Raw genomic sequence first — 25707 nt, forward strand, 5'->3', positions numbered from 1 at the left:
ATTTTCCTCGCTCACTATAACTTAACAGCACTCACCTGATGATTCAAACAAACTATTTATGCTATAAGTACAACAGGTAGGCATTAGTAAAAAAAAATCTGCTTTTAAACATTTTATTGAACAGTTCGTCAAAGAGCATAAAATGCTAGTTATGTCTTAGGTGTTAGTAGTGACCTAGCTGCTCTTATCAGAAAACATTTTTTAAAAATCCAAGCACAACACTGTGGGTTCACGAGTCCTGAAATACCTTATTTTTGCAACAGTCACCTTAACATTTGAATCATACATTCAGTATAAGTATTTGCTTACCTTAAGCAATGAACTATGAAACTTAATACTTTCTCTATAGCTTTCTAGGTGGGAATGCCAGGCTTTATATATATTTTCCAAAGAGGTTTCAAAAGTGTGCATTCAACTCATGAAACAACAGCCTTCTGCATTCTGGAAGGCATGTATTGATTATTTATTTCTAGATCATTATGACTTGAGCTTTAGACCTTTGAAGACAGCTGCATTCTGAATTTCAACAATAAGAATCAGATTAAAGACATCAGGATGCCAAAGGAGTGTGCTCTTTCAATTTCATTGTACTATATATTTTGATGAGAAGTTTTACTGGTAACTTTGAGATGCTCAGGAGTGATCAGAAGCAGGCATTTGACATAGCTGACCATTCATTCATACTCCAGAGGTTATTGTGCTGCTGCTGGATGAGGTATGCAGCCAGAGGTATACTAATAGAACCTGAAATAAAAATATCATGTAGGAGAGGTGACAGATGAAGAGAGCTGGGAGAGTAAAGGCTGGTAATCAAGAATTGCCATCTAAACTGTTCCAATGATTTTGAATAAAAAGCCTGTAAAACCTAAGATTGCTACAGCTGAAGATAGAAGTGACTTTAAGCATGGACGACTGAGGCAAGATCTGCAGTTGTTTTCACCCTACGTGATCTCTTGCAAAAAAAAGTTTTGTTTCTGACCACTGCAAGAGCTGCAGAAATGAGCAAGACTTGAAGGCTGTGAACTGATTTAAAAGTGGTTGAAGAGATTACATCTACACAGACTCCACTAGGTTCTTCAACCATTTATCTATCAAAGTCACCTCTATCAGATCTTAGCTGAGCTCCAGTCAACTGGATTTCATTTAGGTCCTGCTCTCTGCCAGATGTTGGAAGAAGTTGGTGACAAATTGGATATCTGACACACAGATATGCATCATCACTGTGGTTTCAGAGACTATCCTGGCAGTTTATAGAAAAGCTGAACATAGACAAGAGACCTGAACTTTCACTACCTTACAAATGAAAGGCTGCTAGCAACGGAAGGGAGGGTGGGGATGGGGGTAATCTATGCATTCCTGTCAAGTATCTTTTTGAAGAAATACATGATCTTGATATTATTCTCCATTTTACAGTTGCATCTAGAAAACTAGAACTCCTTCAAGATCCAGAATTTTGACCTAAAGAGAGCTGGGCTCCATCTAGACTCACCAAGTAGTGACTGCTCACCTGAAACAGTCTGCCTATGTGTTTGGGTATTGTTGTGTGCACACAGAGTCAAATGAAAGTAAGCATACTGAATATGTAAGCATATCTCTGCAATGATACATTATATATGGCCAAAATATGTGTAATACTGTGATAAAGAGCAGAAAGATTTTTTCCTTTTCAAATGGATATGTATAACTGGGGAGAAAATGGGTAAGAGGCAAGCAGAAGAAAGTAAAAACTTGTAAATGTGTGAAAAAGCATTCAATAAAAAGCTAGTTCTTATGTGGTAACCTGACTCTAAGTCCAGAAAAGAAAATCTCTGGACAGCCTTTAACACAGAGAATGCTCTGCCACCCCTTGTCTCAGTGCTCTTTCCCAGAAAGTGGGACTTCATCACTGGGCAGCACTTGGCAAAGCCGTTATATATGAGTCCATCAATTCAGTCTTCGCCTTGGCTTCAGATCAGATCCTTCCAGCCCCTACTAGCTCAAAAGATAGAAACAGCATGGGATCTCATTTTTTGGAAGCTAGTTCTGAACGATGAGCCCAAGCACCAGCTTTCAAAGCCAACTGGCAAGAATAGAATACGTGGGCAAGATGGATCTATTTGAGAACCTTGTTTAACAAAAAGAAAATACCAGCTTTGAAGTAATCTGTCACCTTTACTGGAAAATATGCAACTACAAATGCACTTTAATAACAGTTAGAACTCATGCTGCAAAATGAAGCAAATTGCTTATTTTCTCTTCCAAACTAAAGCCTACAATATTGTACATGTCAATTAATGGTCTACTTGAATTGCATGAATGCTATGCAATGGTATAGGCTTTACATCCTTAGGGGGTGGGAAAGGATGTGGGGGGAAGGTAAAGAATAAAAGACAGCCCAAAATTGTGGGATTTTTTCCTCAAAGCCTACATGGAATGTTCTCAGATGACATGGTATGAGAATAGAAAGAAAATTTATTTTGAATTTGACTTAGGAAAAAGTAGCAAGTAGGTGAAAACAAACTGCAGCACAAGCTGGAATTTATTTTTGTTTACAAACAAGGAGTTGCAGGATGGAAAATAACAGCCCATTTTCCTACAATTGATATTGGAAAATTCTGGACATTAAGATGTACAGTAATGCATCCATCTTAGCCAGCACGGTTTGCTAAAATAACTTGCTCTTGCTTTGGAGTCAGGTTTTTTCTTTGCTAATTTTTTAAGCAAAAAGCATTACAGATTAATGACTAAAAGACAAAAAGAATGCATCGATGAAACTCAATTCTAAATTAATTGAATCACATGTTCATCTCTAGATTATGTTAGTTCTCTATATTCAACATAATTTTCCCTGTCCTGACTATGATCTGGCATTAATATGAAGTCTTTGAGATTAGCACCTGAGGCCAAAAAAAGTGTTGAAATAGAAAACAGAGAAGAGTTCACTGCACCTATAGGGCACCAAGTCTGCATCAGTATCCATCAGGCAGATTTATACAAGGGCATTTATACTCAGGAAAAAGGTGACCAACAAAATATCACTAAAATGCAGGCATATGCCATTTCCCTGCAGGACACCTCATGTGACAATTAAACATTATGGTCCTGCCCCTGCTCAGCAAAAAAAATTCTTCTAGGACCTTCTTCACAAAGGAAAGTAAGTGTCATTCTTTAACTGGAATTTTCTACAGCTTGTGTGCTAAGACACTAAAACATTCTGCCAGTGTAGCTATTTCTGGGCAGCTAACCCAAGACCCTCTTGCCATGACAGATGCAGCCTCCCCTGAGAGGTGGAGGGGTTCCCAGTTAGTGTGGGAGAGGAAGCACAATATTAGAGGTTGTACGCATTCCGCTTAATAATTGGTTCACCTCTATAAATCCTCACTTTTAGTGCAAGATATCCCTGATTTGCTTATCTGTGAAGATGCAATTTCTGAAATGCTCATTAGTTACTGAGGGTACACCTGCAGCCTTCTGACACTGGAAGTCCTGAAGGCACCACTGAGATAATTCAGATATTTGTAGCCACTTTGCTTCTCATTCCAAAGGACCATGTCAGTCAAAAACTTCATAGTATATTCACTGAGTATATTCAGTATAACAACAAGTAAAAAGCCCACCCAAAAGGGTAAGCCACTAGACTGGGGGGGTAGGGGGAGTAACTTTCAGTAAATATCAATAAAAGATAACCTACTCACTAAAATGCAAAGGTAGACCAATTCCAAGGCAAACTTTTCCAGAGGCTTCTAGTAAATACCTAGGTAAGGCACTATAGGTCCTTTGTCATAAACTGACAGTGTATTTGGGCAGCTGCGACCTGGCTGAACTGCCACACAGTATTAGAAAACTGTCTCTACTCTTCTACCCTCAAGCATGGAACATTTTGGCACAACTGTGGTTAGTTGATCCCTCTTTGCCTCTATCCCCAAAAGATTTTCACTTTCCCGTTAAGAATTGTCTGGAAGGTATTTTCAGGCAGCAGGAGCTGCAGTTACCGAGACAGTTTCTCAACCTCCAAAAGAAGCAATCCCACAGAAATGCTGTCACAGGCACTGTTTTATTCCAATTTATGTCCCCTTCCTGAAGTGCTCTCCTTCCTTTCCAGACAATTTACCTGTCCAGCTGTAGGAGACTCACAGCTGCAGGCAGTCGAGTGGAAAGTGCTGCCAGAGGGTCTCTGCCTCCTAGCAGGTACCTCCAGGGTAAAAGTGAACCTGCTGACTAATACCAGGGGCACTGGATTACTGGGAAGAATACAAGGAAATTTGCAGAACATTGGCGGGAGGGAGAAGGGAAGGATTAAGCTAGGAGGAGTGAACTGGCTCACTTTGATGTCTGAGGAGAGCAGGTGAGGCAGGACCAGGAGCTCTCCCTGCCCCCAAAATAAACAGAAGCTTAGGGCTCTCTCGAGGAGGAAGTGGTAACCTAATAAAATTCAACCAGCTGGGTTCTGTAGCAATTGAACTAAAACATGTGGATAGCTGAAGATGATTATAGGGAGGGAAAAAAAAAATTTCAAAGAATTTTTAATCCCTCTACATTGCATCTGCTACCTCCACATCCACACAGAGAAACAGGGCTGCTCTTCACCTGCATTTGCTTTGTTAAAATCCAGGGAGGAGATCGGGGCACTTGTTCCTACAGCTACTGATAATGTATCTGGCTCCAAAGGCTCCCAGGCACGGTGCAAAAAGAGGCAATCCACCTTTAGAGCTTCTGCTAAAGAGGAAGTTCTTAATGTAAAATCAAGCCTGGGAGAAAACTTAAATTGTATTCCTACCTGGGAATTATCAATAAAGTTAAATGCAAAGAGAAGAGCTGGCCACTATATCAGGGTCTGTGTGCTTTTCTGAGGACAGGATCTCCATTTGCAACAATTTTCAAAATTTAATTTAAATTGTGAGAGGTAATGGCTAAGCATTGCGTAGTTTCCATTACTAAAATACCCAATAATATCCCAGCATTTTACACATACACACACATGCACACTTTCCACTTCAGATAACTATGCAGTTTGACATTTCAGGTCTGGATTTAAATAGTTTTATAGAAACAAAATTATGAAGAAAACTCTGGAAACTATAACAAGCATTTTTACCAAACATAACAATAAACTGTAAAATTAACAATTTTGTATTTTCTATTTATTGTTTTAAAGGTATCATCACCTTGATATTTAGGAAAGATGCCCACAGCAGAAAACAAACTGGAACTGATTCTGCCTCATCTCACCTCTTAAGGAAAAGTTTCAAGTTACATCAGTATAATTATTATCTTTGTTGTTCTTTTCTGATGTATTCATGCAAAGAGCTAACAGCCATCTATAAATGTGAGGGCCACCAATCTTGTTCTTGCAGCTGGACAAAATGTGAAAGAAACTGGATTTAATTGTTGGTTCTGCCATAATCCAAACAACCAGTGTCAGAAGATTGATTCTAGTTAGAAGTAGCTCAGCCTCAGGAGCCATAACCAATGCGTCAGTTTGTATCCCTATAAAAACAGGAATATCCTCATAATACAAGAGCATCCTAATAAAAGATTATCCTTAAGGATAATCATGCTTGTCAGATAGCTGCTCAAGTATATGCAAAAGTAAGAGAAAACAATAAATAATGAAATGGACTCTACACTGAGTGCTCTCTAGCATGAATTAAAGCACTAATTTAAAAGATTATTTACAATTTGTTTTTATTTTAGCGGCTCTCAATGTTAGGCACTAAAACTGAACAAAACTGCATTTTGAGATTATTTTTAATTCAATTTTGCCTTTAACAATAAGTATATATTCATAAAACAACACTAAGTCAGGGTAGTTAATGGGATGTTTGTTTACATCATGTGGAGAAAGGGACTGTCACCACTCTAAATACATGTGCCCTCCATGCTTCAATGTTCAATTTTCACAAATGTTCACCAGTAATAACTCTAACAGATCGCTTTTACAAATCATTCAAGCAAGGCTGGAATCTAATTCTCTACTTCACTACTGCAAAACCTGCAGTCTCCAGTGGAAAAGGTGCGGGCCACTGAAATAAGTCAACAGTAAAATTCAGCTCACAATTTTTATCACTGATTCAACAGGGAAACAAAGAAGCCATTGTCAGAAGTGGTTACGTCTGGGAACATAAAGTCAAGACTATATTTAAGTGGGCCGATTTTCAAAGACTCTTAGCAAAGTGCTCTTTCTGGAGCCAGTGGAAGCTTGACCACCTGCAACCAGGTGCTCGTGCTCAGCACGGATATTTAAGGCTTCTGCTGCTACTTAAAGCATTCCTAATGTATGTGAGACTCGCTGAACATACATTACTAATACACTTCCTGATGCTTTCTGAAGCCAAGCATTCCTAAAGTTTTATGATTATTTTATAAGTGCATACAATCAGTTAGACTGACAAATACATGTTGTATTTCCTATATGCATGTATACATATATATTCACACACACACACTGACTATATAGACTTGTATTAATCTAGCTCCCAAATTCTAATGCAAAATGCTTGAAACTTTTTGGCTTTACAGAATACTGACAGTTTAAAAAGTCCTTGCTGTCTCCATTTCTCGTATTGCTTTGGCCGTGTGAAACTTTTTAACAGATTGTTAAGTAAGGAAACATTGCATTCAGTTACAGCATGAAGACAGAGTATTAAAAAATAATTAAACTGTTTATCTTTTCTAGGTATACATTATAAGCAGAAAGGAAACAACCTTTGAGCAAAGAGGACCAAATTAGCAAGACTGGGAATTGTTTTTGCACATGTAATTTTTCAAATGTCCTTGATGACGACTCATAATATATAAATTCAAAGACAAAAACCTGGCCAGTCAGTAACCTTCCTATTCGGTGACTGCAGGACTCGGCAGTAAATGTCACTGCTAGAAAATATTTCACTACATTAACTTACTGGCAACCACATTTGCTGAATAAGTTCATAAACAGCCACAGGAAAAAAGACAACCAGAAATAAAGCTGCTAATTATTCACTCTTTTCTAACATGCATAATCCTCAGCTTACAGAAGAAATAAATACATAAGAATAAAGATATCCTTTACCAAAACAGTTCACTTCTCCATTCACCTCATCAAGGTCATACTAGAATCCAGGAACTGGTAAGAGTAATGTCTTGAAGACAAAGAGAATGAAGAATAAGTGAAGGGAAAAGAAAATAATCCTTCTCAGGGAAAAGACAAGCACACACCTTGATAAAATAATCAGTTTTCCATTTACAAGTTTAGACTAGGTTTAGACCGTTCCTAAAAAAAAAAAAAAAACACTGATGATTTCTAAATTTCAAAAGAATTAATAAATATAATAATTTTTGCATATTGATCAGCTTATAAATGGCTTCACTGTATCTACTTCCCAGTACTGAAATGCACAGGACGAAAACAAAAGGACTCAGAACCTGAAACAAGGGCTATTTTTCTTGTGAGCTTACAGAGGGCTACCTCTGTCCTATGTGACACAAATGTGTGTTAAGCATGTCAGTGCTGAACTGACGTCTTGAGGAGTTTCACTCTCTCCTCCTTTTTTTAACTGCTATATCACTCGAAAGCTTCACAGCACTCTGTAGGAGAGCCTGATTTCTATCTCCAGTTGCTGAGGCAGCAAGCAGAAATAAAAAGATAAAAAATTATACAGACCGCAAACACATTTTATGTAAAGAAACATATGTGATATATAAAGTGGATGAACTCAGCTTGCAGACTGCCTCCTTATTTTAGACCATTCCAGAGCTTATAGATTTTCAAATCAGTATTTACACTGCTCTTGAAATACAAAACTCATTTTGCAAAAACACTGCATGGAAAGGAGCTTTAGAATAAGGGTTTTGTATCAAAATAGAATCACAAAGACCCTTTGGTCTGCCTTGCTTGGCTTCAGTGTGAAAATACAGCTAAAAGAGGTTTATGCACATTTTAATACAACTGGAAGTGAAAAAATGTTCTAATACGTACACATACTCCTGATGAAATTAACAACTGTCTGGTTTGTAACAGAAATAATGGTAGTCCTAAGAAAATATTGCCCTGACCACAAGTTACAATGTGAGGATCACTTGTATTTCCACAGACGAGACTTCCACAGAAGGAAGGAGGGGAGGCTCCCTCAGAGAGGAAATAGAAGGTTTTTTCAAATCTGAGAATTCAACATTTTGAATAAAATATGTTTAATGTTTTTGTTTTCATGTAAACAGTCGTTAGGAAGTGACCTGACAGCCTTAAGAAATTACCATTTGAAAGGAAAAAGGTCTACATGCTTCATCTTTGATCTAGGAGACAGATTTATCACAGGACAGGATGACTGAAGTTTATTCATTAGCTGATAACCTTCACATGCAACCCAAGCCTTTAATCTGCAATAAAGCAGCAGACAAGGACAGGGCTGAAGGAAAGGAAACTAACTCAGCTTGGATGAGCAGGGACATGGCAGTGGAAGGGCAGTGGGCAGACAGGGGCACAAAACCCCGCAGGAAGAGCCCTGTCCAGCTGCCTGGGCTCCCCCATGCCCACACTGCTGGAGACCATCAGCTTCACACTGGTCCTGGGCAGTTAAACCGGTCTGCATGGGGTGTCTGCTGTCTCTGTGGATGCCCAGAGGTACCTTTCCATTACCAGTAAAATTCACATCACAGCCAGCTGGGCACTCTGAAAGAAAGCTTCCGCTTTAGAAGTTTTAAAAATCAAAAGCTGCGTTCTTGATGGGGGTCTTCTAATTTGTTTCACAGGGCTACTGCCACCACAAGTATTTACATAATCTGTGAGACATTACCACTACTGCAATCCCGGAGAATCTCAAATCTTTGCACCTTCAAAGCTGGAAATTTAGTATAAAAATACAAGCAGATAAGCAAATAAGCAAAAACTGCTTATTAAAATCAAAGCAAGCCCACAAATTCTCTACTATTAAGATCACAAGTTAAAGGCATTACAGTCGACACTCTCCCTCACAGTAAAACTTTTTCAAGAATCAAATCTTGCAATTATGGTCACAAGTATATGGCAGATTTAAATATTTCCAATAATCTTCTAGAGGAAAAAGAAGAAAATCAAAACCCTTATTAGCACAGGCTAATGCCCATCAATGAGCTACAAAATAAGTTTTCTGAAAGACACCAAATCCTAATTTCTTTTGAATGTGAATTAAGGAAAAAAAAATTGGAAAAGAAAAAGGAAAGCTAACAGGTGGTAACAGTTTCAGTCGGCTTTAAACAAAGGAAACAAGTGCTCAGGGATACAATGAAAGAAGCAAGGCTATCTAAGGCAACTATGAAGGGAGATAAGGTGGTCAGCATCGACTCCTCAGTCTGACCTCTCCAGCTCTTACAACAGCAATTGCACTGGACTGTCTTTGTAAAATGCTTTTGAGATCTCCAGATAAGTGATCATTAAGAAAGCTGTGTATCTCACAGCAGAGTGATACATGCATTTCTGTACCTACTTCAAACCAGAAACAAAGATGTTAAGCAACATGCCCAAGGTCATGCAAAGCTAAAGGCAGGAACAAACCACAGAGCCCCGACTCTCACAGCCCTTGAGAAAGAATCCATCACAGTGGGGCATGCACTAAAAGAAGTAAGCAAATGTCTCTGTATTTGACAATATCTGACCTATGGAAGGAAGTAGTTTCAAGACAAGTGGCAAGAAACAAAACACAGCTGCAGCAAAAGCCCTACCAGGGAATAGCTCAGCACCAGGAATAAGTAGCACCACCTTGCAGGATATTTGTCAGACTGCCTGCTGTAGCACCACACTTGCAGAGCTACACTCAAAAAAAATGTTATTCCAGACACACAGACTCTAACTAAAGGCATAATAAAATAAAATAAATCTCAAAAAAAAAAAAAAAAAAAAAACCAAAAAAAAACTGAAAAGATGCTGGTGTGTGCAATTTGCCACAACCAAAACGCTACCAACTGTAATTTCTAGAACATTGTGCACTACCAAGACATGACTACCAGCTGCCTATGAAGTGAATCATCACGTTAAAAAGATGACATTTTTTTTAGTCCACAAAAATCTCTTCTAGAAGCTGCAAAATTAAACTATTCTGCATGAAAACCAAAACTAATACCAGTAAATATACCTCATTTTGACTCCAGTAGACCTGTCAGAACTCCTAGTATGCTGGTGTTTTCTACCTTTATTGTGTGGGGTTTCTTCTCCAAAATATGTCAAAAGAAGGGAAAATTAACCTCTGTCAATTTCTCACCAGCTCTTGCCATACTAAAGCAAGCAGAAAATGCTCTTCTAATTCTGAAATTCACTTTTGAAATTTAAATCACAGAAAAAAAGAGAAAGAAAATACACCAAAAGAAGCATTTTTAATATGGTAATGTAAAAAAAGAATTCCTTTGTATGCTGCAAATATATAAATAAATATTAAAGCTTTTCCTCATTTAAACTGCATTTGGAATATCCTACACCATTAGTTAAAATGACAGAAGAATACAGCTACCTGAAGCCTATGTAAAGAATCTCTCTTTAACAGGCTTTTAAAGATTGAAGCAGAGCATCTAAAAAGCACATCCCTGAATAATTTAAGATTCCTGGCATCTACATTGAAAGCGCCCCTTTACTAAACCTGGAGGAACAAAAAAAGAAGTAAGAGAAAGAATAAAGGTCATGAAAGATCAGTGACAAAATCACTACTAAAAAAAGTATTTTTTTCTATCTTAAAGTTTAATCAGACGTGGAGAAGCATGGATTTTTACAGCCAGCCCTTCCCATTTACTGTCAACAGCTGTGGTCTAACACTAACATTTACCCCTTGGCAGTGGTAAGGTAAGGCTGTGATGATCTCAGAAACAATACAGGAACAAAATAAACAAGAAGGAAGGAAAATGATCAAGAAGGTGAAGCACAAGACAAATCCTCATTAACAGAAACTCCTTAGCAAATAAAAGCCAAAACCTAGAATTTATGCTTAATTTTAACTACATAACTAACATTTCAGGGCAAAAGAAATAAAAAAAAGAAAACTCTGAAAAAGTAGATCCATGCAAATACATATTATTAAAACAAAATAAACCATGATTATACTATTAAGACACCAGGCAATCAAGTTTGGTGCCGAGTAATCCCCATTCATAACCAACTGTACCAAGGTCGCGTTACAATTCAGTGTTTTGTTGACAATACCAAGTTTTCTTTGCCAACTACATCTTTTAAACATCAGCAAATCCTACCTACTTCCTCTTGTGTCTGTCACAGAAACCATCCAAACAATGGGAGCAAGTAATCTTCACCTCAACAGCTATTGACTTCAAGAAAACTGAACACTTTATTAATTTTTGCTCCTGGAGTGGAAAGTCCTTGCTGTTCTACAGTATCTGAAAGCCTTGCCACTGATTACAACCAGTTCAGGATCTGGCTCCTCCTCAGTATATGAAAATGGACTTGAAACAATAGGAAACCTTATCTGAGGAAGTTAACACAGGTCACCCTTCTCCAAATGTGAATACTGACTCTACATGGAGGGAAAAAAAGCTTAATTAGGTTTTATGAATTGGGTAAGAATTAGGAAAAAGTGTCACATGAAGTATGTTGATTAAAAGACCACACCAAAACCTTTTTAGAGCAAACAGATTTTTACATCTTTGCTTTACACAACTTTTCATGTTATTGTTAAAGAATAGTCATTAGGACGTTACTTGAATGTTCAGCAAACAAGTGAACTGCATTACAGAAGCAGATTCAGAAAGAGACAAAACCAACCTGCCTAAAACAGAATTTTTGGGAAAAAGCCTGTAGAAGATTCCTCACTCTTTCTGTGGAACTTTTATTTCTTGTGAGAATGAAATGAAATTGAAAAACTAAGAAAATGACACTATTTAATATGCAATTCAATATTTTTCCAGTATCATTTCAAACAAAAAAAAGTTTTTATACACATTGTTGCCTCCTAGAACTCAAGAATTTCAGTGCTCACAGAAAGTAGAAAGGTACAAGAAACTGCATTTTGTTTCTCAAATTTCAGCCAAACAAGCTAGTTGTTATCTACTCTAAATTCCACTCACTCTAAATAAAATTACAAAAAGGTTCTTTGTGATAGATATGCCAAGTTAAAAATATTTAATAAAGGAGTAAGAGAAGATGGGACTATGATGACAAAAAATTAAGGTTTGAAAGTGCAGTAAATAAGAATTACTAAGATTCTTACAGTAGGAAGGGCCTCTTTCCAGAAACCATAAAGGAGTAACAAAACAAATTTTACTTTTAAACAGCTTAAAGCTTGACATGCTGGATCCTTAGCTAATAGAAATGTGCGTAATTCCAATAACGTCAATAATACCACATGAAGTTATGCTGGCTGTTGATCTCACCCATAATATCTAAAGCCCACACCTAACTATAAATACACACATTATGTTTGCTTTTCAAAAAGTGATTGAAGTTTAATAGCAAGTCATAATTGAAATATTCATGGGCCCAAGCTAGCTTTGAAGTTAAATCCCTGAGTGAACAAAGTGGACTGTATATCTAATCTAAACTAAATGTTTCCCCTAGTTACTAATACCAGTGCAGTTTCACTAGTTAAAATCATTATTACAGATAATAAAGGCAAAAGCCACAGCACTTTAAGGGGCATTCAATCCTGCTCAGTGCTAGGACGCAGCACATGATCTTGGCATATCAGCTCCTCCACTATCTTCCACATCTTCTTTCAAGAGCTGATTTCTTCAGATCACCAAGCTGGTGATTTCTAGGCAAGAAAATTTTTACCACACTCTTCCAAAACTGCCACTGTTACTGAAGCTTCTTAAGTCTCCTTTTAATGTTTCAATTTAACATCACAACTTTCAATTTAACAGCACAGATCTGTCTCGGCTTTAAAGCCCCTTTCTCAAGCAATGAAGCTATAAATAAAATGTCATTATTTTTTCTACCTGGACTGCAGATTGTAACTGTTTCACTGGAACACTTCTGTTTTATTTACACGCTTTGCACATCACATACACACCCTTATTTCTGTAGCAAAGCACAGTTTAGTTTAGATGCCTTTAAACTAAAGTGGCTGCAACCCCTTCATTCATACACTTCCGTTCTTCTTCACATTTGCCTCAATTAAATGTATTAAACACTAAATCTATGACAGCTTGTCCATTCTCTCCCATGTAAAAATAGAAATTAAAATAAATAAAATAAAATAAATTTAAATAGATTTAAAAAAAAGGAAATCAAGTGCTTCTGCCAGACTGCTGCCAGTAATGGGCTCAGTACTGCACAGTTATAGACTATATAGAGCAAGTCATTATAATGGAGTTTGAAGGCAGGCTTGGATCTAGAGAAAACAGTCACAATTGTGCTACTTCTGCAGCAGTAATTTCCCCATGGCTTTGGTTATGTTGATCTCTGTTCCTGTTTTGCAGAGCCCACAGCTACATACATTATATCCAAGTATATGTCTGAAACTCCATAACCTTTGCCAGAGTAACTCTCCAGGAAGCTCTCCTGACCTTTACTTAAGATAAAGAAACCAACTGAAATGAAGAAATAAATGTTCCTTTGATAATACTGTGTAAGCTGTGGCTAAGGAACTTTGAAACACAACAGCATTAATAAAATAGCCATATTAGGAGAATTTCTTTATCACTAAAAGCAGTGGCCAGCTTCAATAGGGCTTTTCATAGTCCACAAATTATTTTCCAAGAATCATTGACTTGTTGTGTAACGATAATTGTGGGTTAATAGAAGCGCCAGTTGAACTTTGTACTCTTACACAAAGGCATACGCATGAATGACTATATTTGGACACAGATCCGTATGTAAAGTAACATATCTGATTTTCAATGTATAGATTGTTCTCTCTTTTGTATTATAATTTAATTTTTTTAAAAAAGTCTTTGAAGACAGAGGTAAAAAAACCAAAACCTCTGTTATAAAAGGCAATTTTCAAAGTTTAAAAGTGACCACAATTGTTGGTTAGCATATGTACAGGAACTTTGACAGAAAAACTAATTTAAATTGTTGCCGTGCAGGGATACTATCCTGCACAGCAACAATTCCAGGGGATTAAAAAAAAAGTGTGGGCTTTTTTTTGCCTCACAAAATGCTGTTATGAATACTCTCAATTAATTCTTCTTAAAACAGCTACTTAATAACTGGAAAAATAATCTAAAAGATTTATAGGAAAATTCAGTAAGTGTGATTTTTTTTTTTTGTTTAAAGACAATTAAAATGCAATTCTTCCTAATCTCTCTATATTAATCTTAATATTTCAGTATATGAATGCCATGTTTAACAGCTATCTGGTTTAGTGAACTGCAGTAATTCACTCCAATAGGATAAACTATTTAAGTTATTTAGCAAAATGGAAAAGCTACCATGTGTTCTGCTGCAATCAGCAGACACTGTTTAGAACAGACCTCTGATGATGGGGAGAAGCCTTGCTATGAAGAACAGAACTACAAAAAGAAGCTCCAAGAAGCCTGTGACTGTCAGACGTTTCTCATGCTATGCCCTTGCAATCACCCAATACCACAGAACATCAGGTACAGCAAAATGGAGCCAGCATTTAACAGAATAGGAGCATTTTAATAGGTAAAGGCAAGACTTGAGGGGTACAGGCTGATAAAAATAAGTTCAGACTCTTGTTAACTAAGTAGAAAACAATGCAAAGCAACCAGCTTAACATAACTCCTGTTCTCACCAATTAACTCAAAGGAAAATATTGTTTGAGCAAGAAAATGCTACATGCTAAGACAACTTTAGAATGCTTCAGCTGTGGCTGTATTTGACTGATTACGTGGAGAATTTTATTTATTCTTTCATACACAAAACGTGTCGAGCAGCCTGACTTCTGCTCAGCAGAGATGCATCCTCCGTCCCACAGTATCTGATCTGTGCTGGCTAAAAAGCTCCTCTGCACACTCTACAGACAAAGAAACTCCTTCCACCTCCACAACCTAAGATTTCCGTGCTTCCCTGGGGCTGTGGGTGGAAATGACAGGGAAGGGCCCCATGCTAAAGGTTATACCTTCAGCCCAAAGAAGTTCTTTTGGCTGCACATCAAAATGCCGCTTGCTTTATCTACTCATCACACTGATGTCACCGATCAGCAAAAGGAGCTATCACATGACCACAGATGACAAAATAAATAACAAATATGAAGATGCAGATATAAATATACAAATATGTATATTTCAAGAAAGTGATGATTTGTAGTATACTTACAACTTTCAGCCTGATAGTCTGGCACAAACTGCTCATCATTGTCAGGTACCTGAGCTGAAGAAAGGAAAACAAAAACAAAACAAACAAAAACCAAGAATTAAAATAAGCCATTAAAGCATAAATAAAGACTCTTGTGCTTAATTTAAAGCACAGTCAAATTTAAAATTATGATTTTTTGTTTCTTCATTGTTGGGTATGAAAATCAGGCAAGCGCATCATTTTAATATCAGATAAGCCCTGGGGTGAAGCTGTGTGGTGCAGCGTGAGTCCAGAGAAGTCCTGGCACAGAACAATGGGAATGGGAGGATGTGGGGACTCACTGGCCCTGCCTCACTCCCTGTACCAGGATCTGGACCTACCAAGCCACTGGTAAAACTCATCAGTGCTTATTTTCAAAATATCTGCACATCAAGTTCCACATAAAACCAAATCCCACTGATTAACACCAATGCTTCTTTAACCCGAAACTACCACACCTTTGGCTTACTTAAAAGTGATTCCAATTGTTTGTGGCAGTCAGCCAACACAGTAGGGATTTTCTGTTATTGTTTTAAATATTCAAAAAGAACTATTTTACCAGACCACAGAATTTCTAGTTCAATTACAACATTTCAGACATCAAAAAAGATTTAGTTAAAACAAAAATCACGACTAACATCCATTTGCCTTTTGTAAGATCGTCTTTGCTTTTAGGAAACTTCCATCACAAACCTGAGCTATTAAATACAATCATTTCACGGTCTGCTGATAGATAATTTTGCTCCTCTGGTACCACATTTCCTTTTCGTTGTATATCTAAGACATTATCCATCTCTCAAACTGTGTGGTAAACTCATTTAAACCATTTAAGCTGAAATAGCACTAAACGTTTATTATAGATGAATACATTCAAATAACTGCAGAACATTACACAGAAGCGGCATCCTCAGAGCATGACTGTTTCTGGTACACCAAGAGAGATCCAGCTTATCTTCTCTTAACTTTGTCATCTTTTCCTCAACATCCACACCAACTGGAATCGCCGCAGCAAAGCTGCGTAAAATTCCCGTCTAAAAATGCTTTCCACAGTTCTTGTCCAAAGACAAGCAAATAATTCATACTATCTTAATTAAAAGTTAACATCTGCCGTGATCTGGTTACCCAATAACATTTGAAAGGTAAATGCTGCTTATATAATCTTTTATCGAAACTGTGATTATCAAATGTTCTCAAATATGTTAATTGATAAAATGTGATTTTTGTGCCCTTCATAACATTTTCTAGTATAGGAAATGCATATTCCCCATTATATATGTGAAATTTCTACTAGTTTTTATATAATTTGAATTAAAAATATATATTTAATTAAAATTACTCACAATTATTTTGAATGTGCATTACACTGCTCTTCATGGACCAGACCTCCACTCCTTTACTCAGGAAATATTTCTAATGACTTAACTGGAAGTTTTTTTCCTGGGTAAAGAGTTCAGAATCAGGCTCATAATACTGAAAAATTATTTGTTCTGGGTTTTAAAATAAAATTAAAATCCTACTGTCTTAATTGCAGCAAATACCCCTTAAAAGCAAATGACCTTGGAAATGTGCAAATACAGATTTGAAAAGGAGTGTGAGATAAATACACTAAGTGTAATTAGCCTTACTTTGAAAAAAAAAGCATAGCTACTGTTGCTTTGTTGTTCGGGTTTCTAATTAAAAAAAAAAAAACTGAACAAAATCAAACCTGACAGTAACTCATCCTTTTATAATAAACCAGTACCTCTGAGGACATATTGGCTCCTCAAAATTTGAAGCTGTATAAAACACTACCAACCCAAATATACCCAGTATTTTGATGTATTCAATTTCTCTTTCTTCTAGAGAAACCACACAAGTCTTACTAAGAATGAACTCAGGGACAGAATGAGCCCAAATATTAACACTCCACAATTTCTGACATTTCATGCAATTGACTACACGTGAATGTTTGGCATTTTCCTTACAAAAATGCCAACTATTTGATTGTCACAGAAAAATCTGATTATGAAATCAAGGTCTTCTACTTAGAAATCAGTACCTAAGATTTCTGATAAGTCTACTTGTTTTTGAAGCATCTGTGAGTACATTCAGAGTTAAAGTAATTGAATCAAGTCACTTGTTTTCAGAAGACACATCCCACACATTTTTCTTAAGCCACACATCATTTTCAAATGCAGCAGGGAGACTAGCAGGAATAATTTTTTAACATGCACCTGCATTTCATATATACATGTATATGTAGATATATATATATATATATATATATATATATATATATATATATAAATTTGTGAATCTAAGATATCTTTGAAAGCCTCAAAGAAAACAAAACCCCCTTCTGTTTAAATAAAGAGGCTACATTTAGTGGTTGCAGAACAGGGATAGAAATCTCATATAACTTTCCAGAGAGCATCCTCCGTGCACTGGACAGCTTCACCAGTGCTTCATTCTGGTTTTATCAGTTTAATTTGACTTAGTCCAGAAAAAAAATCCGCTGTAGAGATTTATGTATATATCAGTAAGTAAGGTCCTTTTTTTTCCCAGCCATAGTACTCTATGAAAAAAATAAAATATATCTGGTTGAACTGTCATAGAAACTACTACATTACTGCCATTACCACTGATTTGCTCTTGTTTATGGAGTAAACAAGAATAATGTACTTTATTCATGGATCTCCAAAATTTATGAAGGCGTATTTAATAGAGACGGAGCGCATCATTTTATCGGCACTTTAGAAACAGGTGGAGACTATGCTGTCAAAATTTACTTTAAATGCAATATTAACATAGCCTTAAAAGCCTCTGTAGAGAAAGGAACAATGCAAGTTAAAGAGTATTTAAAACCCTACCAAATATAAATATAACAAATAACAGCAAGCAAAACATTCAAACTAGGAACATGCATCTCCAACTGGAATGCAAATTTAGTAGCATAAGTACCTTAGAAATGAACCCATAAGCCTATATGGAGAAATTAAAAGGACCTGCTAACTGGTGGAAATGAGTACTTATTTCTTTCACTTAATCTGATATTATTCCTAAACTAGCAAAACTGAAATTGCGTACGCTCATCCTGCTGAAACACAAGCACTCATCGTCATGCAGAGGCTCCTTCCACCAGCATCTCGCTGTGAGATGCTGCATCATCGGGACACATCATCCCATCGCTCAAGCAGAGGAGGGCTTTTCTACCTGGATTTTGGATAATCACAGGTAGATTTTGCAGCAAATTAAATAGGCAGGTAAAGACGCTTCAACATGAATGTCTGAAAGGAAAATGTAACTTGCAGCGTCACAACTGTCTACACATTTATCTACATGGCCATTCATTTCCTCTTTTATTCATAAATACTGCAACTTAGCAAGGCCACTATAAAAGCTTCTGTTAACATACACAAGACACAATGCAGAAATCAGCAAAACTTTTCTTTTTACTTTGCCATTCAGAGGGAAATTGAAAAAAGATATCTGAAATGATCACCCATCTGAATGAGAACATTTCCTTGAGCTACTTAATTAAGGGGGTCTGAGAAGGCAAGTATATTCCAAAAGGCTGATAAAAGGTTTTGAAGGATATTAAGCACGTGGCTTTTACTGCTTATAGCAGAAGCAGCTACATGAGTTCATTCCACATTCAGAGCCATCAAGTCTCAGACTCCTGAAGCAGACAACATCTGCAGCATAAGCTATCCAACTCAGCCTAGAATATTACCAAAAGTTTTTTTTTCCTTCTGACTATAGCTATAATGTCTCAAGAGGATTTGGAAAGCATGCAGAAATTTAAATGACGATCTTGAAGATGTTATCAGTTTAGGTTTTACAGTTTCACTACCTACTGAGATATGCAAACATTCACAGCACAAAAATACTTAATGCTTGTTTGTAGTTTTTAAAGCTTTAAACACTCTTTGAAAGGCTGAACTGACGGCTCATTTTGCAAAGGGAAAGCAATTTGGAGGGAAAAAAAAAGTTTAGAACTCTGGCCTGTTAGCTTGCTTTCATTGCAAGTAAACAAAAAGTCCCCATTAACAAGCATCCAGGACAAAAGGAGTTAATATTTAATTAAAACCAGCTCTATCCACTGTAACAATGACCTGGAGCCAAACAAGGCAGAAGATGTATGAGTCATTCTTTCTGCCAGTGAATGAGACAGCTGATCTCCGAAGCAATTCCTCAAGACAAGCAGTCAGAACTGGAGTTCTGCCTCCATTCACAAAAACACAGTCCAGCATGAACCATGTGGCCCCAACCACAAGCTTTTCATGTCACACCCTTCCAGAAAGCTACAGCAAAGTAAACTTGAACTTTAGGCATAAACACAGTGATTTCACTGCTTTGTCTCAAGATGCAGCACAGACCTGCTGAGGAACGTTATTTAATAAATGAAAAGTTAAGCAAACTCTAAAGGGCTTAAACTTAACTCTTCCTTCTCCCACTCACAAACTGCTTCCAAAAGCTCAGCTGCACTCCAGAGAAAGGTGTTCTTGTTTAAAAAAAAAAAAAAAACCAAACTGGAAACTGTCCAGAAAAACAAGAAGCTGAAAATGCTTCACTTAAAACTTTATTTTGGGTAGCAGAACACTTCCTGCGGTACTGTGTGCTCTGACCTCATGCTTCACTTTTAGAGCTAAGAGCAATTAGCTTTAAAATATCCATCATTTATTCAAAGTGGCAAAAGAAATTGAAATTGACAGGAAATTCTATATGAGCAGTAGTATTTTGGCCTTAGCTAAAATAAGACTTTGAGCTTCAAAAGTAATGGATCTATTGAGTTTTCTTTGATTCATTGTCAGTTCTGAATATCTGAAAGATTGGCTAAATTGTAAGTATTCTGCAAGAGCTGGGGTGGGGGGGTGTTGGTTGGTGGCTGTACTTTTTCCACGAGAACAACTGTTTCTAACAAAGAAGCATTGGGAAGGTAAAACAGTGATAAATTTCAAGATGGTAAAAAAAATTATTACCCATAAGCACTAGATTTGCTGTCAAAACAACCCCAAACCCTTTTTACATAACGTGAGATGCTCAGACTAATAAACTGAAATGCACTTCAAAACTAGTTCCAGATCTCAAAATTCTTCCTTATGTGAATAATCCCTAGGAATATGAAGATGGGTTTGCAGAATCTGCTCTTCATTTGCTGCTATACTAAAAATGAGAAAAAAAGTTAGTTTTAAAAGGAGTTCTCACATTTAGTATTTTGCTACATGCCTCATGGTTAGCAAAACCCTGTCCACATTTGAAAATTATGATTTTGAATAAAATTATTTACTTTACTAGCAAACAAGAAAAACACGGAAAAGTTTATTGCTACGCAGCCTTTCAGACTTGTAGATTTTTGGTGAGTTTATTTCTTTTGGATTTTTATTTTAATAACATCCCTTTCCTTCATTTTTGCCTAATCTAACTGTTCTTTTTTTTAGTGCAGATATTTATGATCATGAGCTGTATTAGAAAATCAAATCTATCAGATCACTGGAGTCCACAAAAAAAAAAAAAGAGAATAAGATATTCTCTGTATTACAAACTGAAAGTGTTTTCACTTCTTTTAAAAGTGTTTCTTCCTGTCAGGCAGATTTCAGTCATGGAGGTACTAAATTACAATTTCTTGACTCTTACTGCTCCTATAAAAATATGGACAGTTCTTGAATGTGGCTACATACCATCTGCCTTGCACTGGCTAAATTTTACAACTTTTTGGGAGAAAAAAGCTAGTTAGCCAGATTAAACAAAGCCACTCCAACTAGACTAATATTTGAAGATCCAGTACTCTCTTTTATTAAAAGCAATTCTTCAAGACCTAGAAACTATTTCCTTTCACACCTCCTCATTCAAGAAACAAATGACAAGTCAACACTTGCTTAGACATCACTGCAACATGGTGAGACCTTCACATCAGGAGAACAGAGGGAAGAAACTTATTTCCTCAAGTTCATTCCAAAGCTGGCCAATAATTATTTGAGAGAAATTGCTTACTTTCAGATACTAAGAAGTGGCTTCTGAATACCAGTAGCTGAAGAAGCCATCCCCTCAATTTAGCAGAGTTGCGGTAGAGGCATGAACCCGATACCAGTAGCAGTTATTTCAGACCCCTTTCTGTTTACTTAATCTTTTTGTATGTTTTACAAATCACACAAAGAATGTTATATTTTAGTTTTTAGTGTATTGCCATCTGAAAAGCTTATTAACTTGCTCCAAGAAGCAGATCTAGCGTATAAATTTATTATTTGTCTTCACTTGGGATGCCTTTTATGTATCTTAAACAAGCTGTAGGAGAAATTAGTGTCTAAATAATATTTTTTAAAAATTTGAGTTCTTTGTTAATCTAGTATTCCCCAAAACCAAATGCTTTCACCATACAAAGGAGACACTCACTAACAATTTGTTCTCTCTACATTTTGTTCCACAAGTAGGTAGAGTTACCATGACAAGATAACATTAGATTAATATTTTAACCACTTTTTTCAAGTCACCGAACAATTGCTACCTGACAGAACCAATCTGATTCCAAACACATGGAATCAATAAAGTCATTTTATAGTATTATCATGTCAAAATGTTGCCACTGAGTTATTTAAATATACATGATAAAATCCAAATAACATTTGTCTTGATTAGCAATAGGCAAGTTTAACTATTTCAAGGTTGAACATTGAAAAAATTATAAAAGGCTTCCCATTTTCAATTTCTAGCATGAGAAAACTGTTATACTCTATCTTCTGTCTTGCATAACAATTGACACAGAGCAATCTTAGAGTTGTTTTACATCAAAATAATTTAGAGTCTTTCTTACGTATATAATACTACACAGAATAAGAAGTAAAACTCATTTCCATAAAAATCTACTATGCAGCTAGTGGAATACATTTGTGAGCTCTCTGTAAGTAGTATTCAGCTTGTTAATTATGTAGTAATAAAATATTAAACAGGTTACACAAATTGTTTACATTTGGATTAATTCTTTAATACAAGTGAACCTCCCACCATTTTCAAGAGGAAAAGAATACACATATTTTCTGTTTACTTGTTTACCACCAACTTGTCACAGGTGACACTAGCTGTAAAAATCTTCAGGCTAAAATATGTGATGCAATAAGGACAGCGTCAAGAAAAGCAAAACAAAGAAAAATCCACAAGCATTATTTTTGTGTGTCATAAAATGCAACTCACTTTCTTCTCCTAACAAGTAAGTATATTTTTGACCTGGTTACACCCCAGTGGGGATCTGAACTTGCGGGAGAAACCTGGTCAGCTGCCACTGCTTTTCTTAAAAAGGGTCAAGATGTTTTAAAATTTCATGGTCATTTCCCTGGCTCCAGAGCACTATGAAAAGAAATATGTAAACAGTAGTGATGCTGCCAAATTGGCAGACTTCTAGCCTAGGAAGGTCCAGAAGAACATAAATGGACACATCTAGCAATGGGTAAACAAGTCTGATTTCAAAATCTGTTTCCTGGCTAAGCTCATCCATATAGACATTTGAGCAGAGCTACAATGCCCTCAAACACCAGCATATTATAAGGAGCAACAGAAGTTGTTAAGGGTGGTTTTTTATTTTTTTCGATAAAACTTTGGGATGAAGCTAATAGTTCAATATTTGATGTTGTCATCTTAACTTTTTATTTCAGTTTTAGTTTAGCCTTATGAAAAGCTGTGCAAAGTTTGTTTCATGAAACAGCTCAAACCACGGCATGGCCCGAAACAGAGATTTCTAAAAGTATTTCTAGAACACTGCAAAACCTGTAATATTTAGTTGAAATATAATGTGGACAAATAGTGTTATTTAGGTTTATTTCTTTCTGCTATGTAAAAAAAAAGGAACTTTTTTTTTCATTTTTAAATATTTCCCAGATTATTTTATCTGCCTTTATAAAGGCTTTTCAACCTAGCTGACATGGGACTAGACACCTTGTCTCTCAAACCTATCTAAATTTAGTCAGTGAAATACTCTCTGATAAAGAGGTTAAAAGGCTCTCAAACAAATGATTCTAGTCTAAAATAAGCAGTGCCTTCAGAAAAAAAAATTGCCATTACATTAATTTATGTACCTATGGAAGTGATCAAATTTCAGTTTTAAATTCTGCATTATTTTTCAAACTTCCATTATTATCTGCACATGCATTATGAATCTGCCTGCATTTTTTCTGACTTAAGATCAAAGAAATTTAACCATTTTTCAGAAATAAAACCATCCATGCCAGTGAAACAATCAATCTGAAAGTCAACCTCTAAATTAAAATGTAGTATCTTTTGAGTAGCACTTTAACGTGTTTCTGATTGCTATCATGAATGAGATGATACAATGTAAAGAGATCCTTAGGAAAATCACCACAGGGAGACAGCTACAGCTGACCATTATACTACAAAAATTATCTCAGTTCAGGACAGCCTGTTTTCAGTTATTAGGGAAGAATTTTATTAGTTCATAAAAATATATCCTCTGTTCATTAATTTCAGGAGGGGTTTTTGATTATACACAGAATAACCCCATAGTAAAACTAACACTAGCAGAATAAAAATGTCATCAAAATAAACATTACCCCACAACTTACTAATAGGTAAAGAAACCCCACAAAAAGCTGTTAAAACAGAATCAGGGTATAAATAAGCAGTCAGCAATATTTCCCTTTCTATGAACACTAACAGCAAGCATTTCACCCCAACATCCCTCCTTTAAAACAAAAACTAAACAAAACAAAAAAATCAAAAACCAAAAAAACCCCAACAACAACAACAAAAAAAAAACCAAACCAAAAAAATCAAACACAGAACAACTCTTCTATAAACAGCTATACATAGTCCTGTCCAGGAAAAAACTTAAACATATGTGAATACTCACATTCATTTAAATCAGGATGAATCCGGAGAGATTATTTTAACTTGCATCAAATTTATGTCTATTTCAGATGCACAAGTTTACATAAAAAACTGACCAGAAATATTGAGAAGAGATAATGCAAAAAAATCTTTATGCTTCAAATAAACAGTACTGCAAATATCAAAGAAAAAAAAAATCAGAAAATGTTGCTGAAAACAAATAGACTTGAACAAGCAAAAATGTACCTTGCAACTTGTTAAAGTTCTATTGCAGCAGCTCATTTTTGTTACTGTTAAATGAATATCTCAACAACTGCTCGAAATTCAGATTTGTACATTATTGTTCTTAAACCTTTTCTCTTCACTAGAATGTGCTCTGCAAGATTATCTGAAGTACTTAAAAGAGCATGCATGTGTAAAACAGACCGATGTTAGTTTTCTAATCACCCGGTAGAGAATCTCACAACTACAAATACAAAGACAAAAATAACATGCAAAATATTTACAGGTTTCTGAAAAAAAAAAAAAAAAGAAAGAAAAAGTACTGGTTAAGCATTTCATACACACCTAATGTTCTGTGTTGTGAACAAGGTGGAAAGAAGACACTTGCACTTAAATCTTGAAGCATCCCGTCCCGATGAACCCAGAGAAACTAATTTCTGCCATCAGAAAAGTACTCCACCAGAACACCAAATAATTATATGTGCTGCTGAAAAGGAAACAGCAAGCCCAGTTCTGGCTGTATGTAGTCTCTCGAGGTACAATAATATAAACCTGATCAATTGCAATTAAAATCTGAACAGAGGCTTAGAACTTGAAGTCTTGGTGCATTAGTTCTTGCCAAAAGCAGATGTGATTGTGAGCTGGAAGCAATTTCTCCTGGTAATTTGTGATGACACTGGGTAGAGCAGCCCCAGAGTCCCCAAAGACAAACTCATCAGAGGCTCTAATGTATGCATGACACATGAGGTGGCTCTTTTAGAGCTCAATTAATTGGGCTGAACATTAAGACAGCAAGTTCAGGACTTTTTTTTTCCCCTCCAGAGTTGTTTTTCCTCTTTTTACAAGCAGTTTTTTCCCTTACCTTCTGCAAGCCATGTCTCCTGTAATTGGCTCAGATCTTGAAAGAGTTCTGCAAAAAGATAAAGACATGGATAAAATTTTATCTCTTCAAAAGATTAAAATAGGTTCAAAAATATATTTTTCCTTAAGAGCAATATACATCAATTCTGGTTTGGCAGTCAAGTGCACAGAAAAAGCAGGCATTCTGAGGCATCAGTTACTGATTTTTCTACACCTATTAAAAAAAACCCCAAGCACTTACTGTATTTGCAGCTCCTGAAATAATAACCAGAATCTTAACAGAGCTCTGTAGTATAAAAGGCTCATTCAGCAACACATAGAAAAGTTAAAAATCGTAACATTTCTTACAGGTGAACAATTTCTTCTTATACAATTCAGGCCTCCTCCTGTAATATCTGCCCCAGATAAAGCTTGCTTGGACTTCCACAGTTCTGCCTGAGCAACAACTGAGAATTTTTAATAGTAGGGTCATAACTATCATATAAAAATTCTGAAGCCGTGACCTGAGATGCTGCAATAGCAAAGAGAAATGGGAAATCTTTTGTACTTCCCCTAATGTTTTACTTCATATGATATGAGAACCACCACTATTTCCTCTATGCTGTACTCACTGTACTTCTTTAAAACTAAAACCACCT

General features: G+C 36.2%; 1 protein-coding gene across 3 annotated transcripts in view; it reads right to left on the reverse strand.

The window, feature by feature from the left end:
• The window catches only part of ETV1 (ETS variant transcription factor 1), a 65892-nt gene that overhangs the window by 37294 nt on the left and 2891 nt on the right, over nucleotides 1-25707 (reverse strand). For 2 of the 3 annotated variants that reach the window (XM_058800226.1, XM_058800234.1), the window contains exons 4-5: nucleotides 25071-25118; nucleotides 15155-15208 (exon numbers count right to left, since the gene is read on the reverse strand). In XM_058800226.1, the coding sequence (XP_058656209.1) occupies nucleotides 15155-15208; nucleotides 25071-25118 (102 nt within the window). Of the gene's footprint in view, nucleotides 1-15154; nucleotides 15209-24553; nucleotides 24647-25070; nucleotides 25119-25707 lie in introns of those variants that run through there. The other variant, XM_058800241.1, reaches the window with a different exon arrangement.

The sequence above is a fragment of the Ammospiza caudacuta genome, chromosome 1 (assembly GCF_027887145.1).
Source record: "Ammospiza caudacuta isolate bAmmCau1 chromosome 1, bAmmCau1.pri, whole genome shotgun sequence".
Lineage (NCBI taxonomy): Eukaryota > Metazoa > Chordata > Aves > Passeriformes > Passerellidae > Ammospiza > Ammospiza caudacuta.